Here is a 2,905-nt window from a genome sequence, read left to right as displayed (position 1 = left end):
TATCCGGATAATTTGTCAAAAAATCATATTTAAAATGTAAGTGTAGATGTCAGAAGTTAGAACAAGAAAATCTGGTTTTTGTAATTATTTCATTTTTTGAAATATGGTGTTTGTTACTCTCATATATATGACTTTATGGCATCACGTTTATTTTGCCAGTTAACACCAGATGTAATATACTGTGGTTGGAAGAGCTACCAATGGCATATCTGAAATGTGAAGTATAAATTTGTTGAAATGAAGCATTAGGCTACAGGTTACTTGGGATTAAATTTAATTTATGGTATACAGAAAATATCCAAAAAAGAGTCTTAATATTAAAACAATTCATATCATCAATGATAGGGATTCTTAAACACGATTGGAAGTTACAAGTTACAACTCGAGAGTCTGCAACCTATAAATATTATATCGCAGTAGCAACTTTAGTAGCCAGAGACCCTTATCTTCAGTCCGTCTGGAGCTTGTACTCTTGGGAACCTCAATATCTTCTGTTCCCCAACTTCTTCCCACCTGTTTTCAACACAACAACATACTTAGAGTGCAACTATGATACTGCATTCATAATAAGTATGCATGGTAGTCGGTAGACCAAACATGTCCACGAGTGAGTTTATTGAGTGCAGGGCGGATCTAGTAAGGGTACGAGGACATGTGCCCCTAAACTTGTTTTAGAGTATTACAAAAATATGAATGTTTATCTGCAAAATTTAAAAATATAAGGGCGCTTCTCAATATTTATTTGGGGAAGAAAGACAAAATTATGTATCCGTCCCTATGAGCACTAACTGTCTACCTCAGATAATGTCGAATTAGATATATTTTTTGTTTCAGATAAAGGACTAAGATAGATTATCACCTGTAGCTAGTAACAAAGTAGTGAAGGAATAGAGATATTTTGACAATTGCCAACTCTTTTCCGGGGCATAACCTGGTTCCTCCTCCAAATAACAGGTTGTACTTGTGCGACTCCAAGCTCTTATCCTGCCATTAATCATACAAATCATAGCTCTTCAAATACTGTATTTTCTTTCAGAAACAAAAGTTGTTATAGATTATAACCTTCATCCATCTCCATGGATTGAAGGTAAAAGGCTCTGGGTAGAGGAATGGATCATAGTTTATTTCCCTTGTGTAAACATATATTTTCCAGCCCTTAGGAATGACGAACCCTGTCAAAAAATTGGATTGTCATGACTAGTTTTAAAAAATATTATTCTCCCTTGGTTAAGCATAAAACACTTACCACTTAACTCTACATCTTCTATTGTTCTTCGCAAGACCCCGTTGACAACGGTAATCAACCTTGTGGCTTCAAATATCACCTGGAAACCAAAACATCGTTTGTTTGACCCTTTTAATTATACACAGTGTTGAAATGCAAAGGATAAAACTATAGAAGAGCTTACAGCACGCGTGAAGGTCATGGACTTGTACTCATCCCACTTAATTGGTTCATCAGGCTTTTTACCTTCACGAATCCTGAAATGTTCGTCCTGCAAGAGTTGAAAAAAACGGAAGTTCTATAAAAAGAAGATTGCATTAAGATTGTTGTGTGAATTATATAAAATGTGCCTTACACGAAGTTCTTGAAGAGCTTTTGGATGATCATGAAGATACTTAAGCACCATCATTGTAGTAGTTGAGACAGTTTCATATCCCGAATAGAGCAATGTGATTATCTGGTTGATTACGTCTTCATCACTAAGCTCATACTTTGAGTCTATAATTCCTAAAAGCTCATTAAGCTGGTCCTTGAGAGGCGGGGCTGAAGCGACTCGCCTCTCCTCTATGATTTTGCTCACGATTCTCAAGATATTCTTACTACTCTGCAAAACACAAACATCACTTCCGAATAAGATCACATTATTTTTACAACAGAGAGCACAACAATATCAAAATAATCGATGTTTACCTTGAGTCCTTTATAATAGTTTGTACCAGGAAAGTGAATTGGCAAGGACAAGGTTCCAAGTGTCAACTTATCAAACTCTGACTTGAGTACATTATATAATGAAGAACTTGGTTCAATATTAGAAAAAATTTGGCTGAAGGACACCAAATATGCCATCTGGAAACAAAGAACAATATCGCGAGTGTCATAAATTAAGTGCAATACAGGAATAGCTCAAAATCACTACCATCACAAGAGATAGCGAGTACTAATTACCTCTTCACTTTTTTCTTGAATATCAATAGTTTTACCATCCAAACCATTAACAACGTAACGAATAGTTTTGTCGATTTTAGGCAGAAGCGAGTCTTTGATGAGGGTAGGAGCTATGAGTGAAAGCAGTGAGCCTCTCAGAATTTTGTGAGGAGAGGCATGAACAGCACCTATATTGTTTTTCCCTAAGATATTATTCATAGCCTTGGGATAGCCAGGAACAAGTCCCTTGGCTTCATTCAAAAGAATGTACTTGTTCACCTCTGGATCCATGCACACAATTGTAGGGCTTCCTAGAATGTGAGTTTTGAACACAGCTCCATACCTGTTATATTATTTGAATTAATTAATTAATTGAACAATAATCATCCCCCGTACACCAATATAAAGGACATGAAAGGACCGAGGCAATATCATTACTAAGTAATCTTGCAAAAGAAGAAGTTGTTAAAGTGTAAGGGGCTAATGCATTTTTATTTTTATGACTTAAAATGATTAAGTGCGAAATAAGTGATAAGTTGATAAATATTTATAAGTTCTATAAGTATTTGGATAAATTTACTTATAAATCGGAAGTTTTTTTACTTAAATGAATTAAAACAAATGATTATTAAATACAATTATCTTAGTTCATAAATCTTAAATTAGAAAATATTTAAAAATTTATATTTTAAAATCAAAACTTTAGAAAAAAGTGAAAAAATAAAAATAAGTTGGAAAAAATTACGTTATCTATAA

General features: G+C 34.1%; 1 protein-coding gene across 1 annotated transcript; it reads right to left on the bottom strand.

Annotated features, from left to right (window-relative positions):
• Positions 1 to 228: 228 nt before the first annotated feature.
• LOC141661669 (cytochrome P450 85A-like) lies at positions 229 to 2,547 on the bottom strand. The gene is made up of 8 exons (XM_074468677.1): positions 2,171 to 2,547; positions 1,916 to 2,071; positions 1,581 to 1,829; positions 1,410 to 1,496; positions 1,247 to 1,325; positions 1,063 to 1,172; positions 860 to 984; positions 229 to 513 (listed from the first exon to the last, which is right to left on the bottom strand). Exons 1-8 carry the CDS (start codon positions 2,438 to 2,440, stop codon positions 426 to 428), a joined length of 1,164 nt encoding a protein of 387 aa, XP_074324778.1. The 5' UTR covers positions 2,441 to 2,547; the 3' UTR covers positions 229 to 425.
• Between the last annotated feature and the right edge of the window lie 358 nt (positions 2,548 to 2,905).

Source organism: Apium graveolens, chromosome 5 (assembly GCF_009905375.1).
Source record: "Apium graveolens cultivar Ventura chromosome 5, ASM990537v1, whole genome shotgun sequence".
NCBI classification, from domain to species: domain Eukaryota; kingdom Viridiplantae; phylum Streptophyta; class Magnoliopsida; order Apiales; family Apiaceae; genus Apium; species Apium graveolens.
The sequence above is the reverse complement of the archived record's forward strand: the minus strand, read 5'-3'. Positions and strand labels throughout refer to the sequence as shown.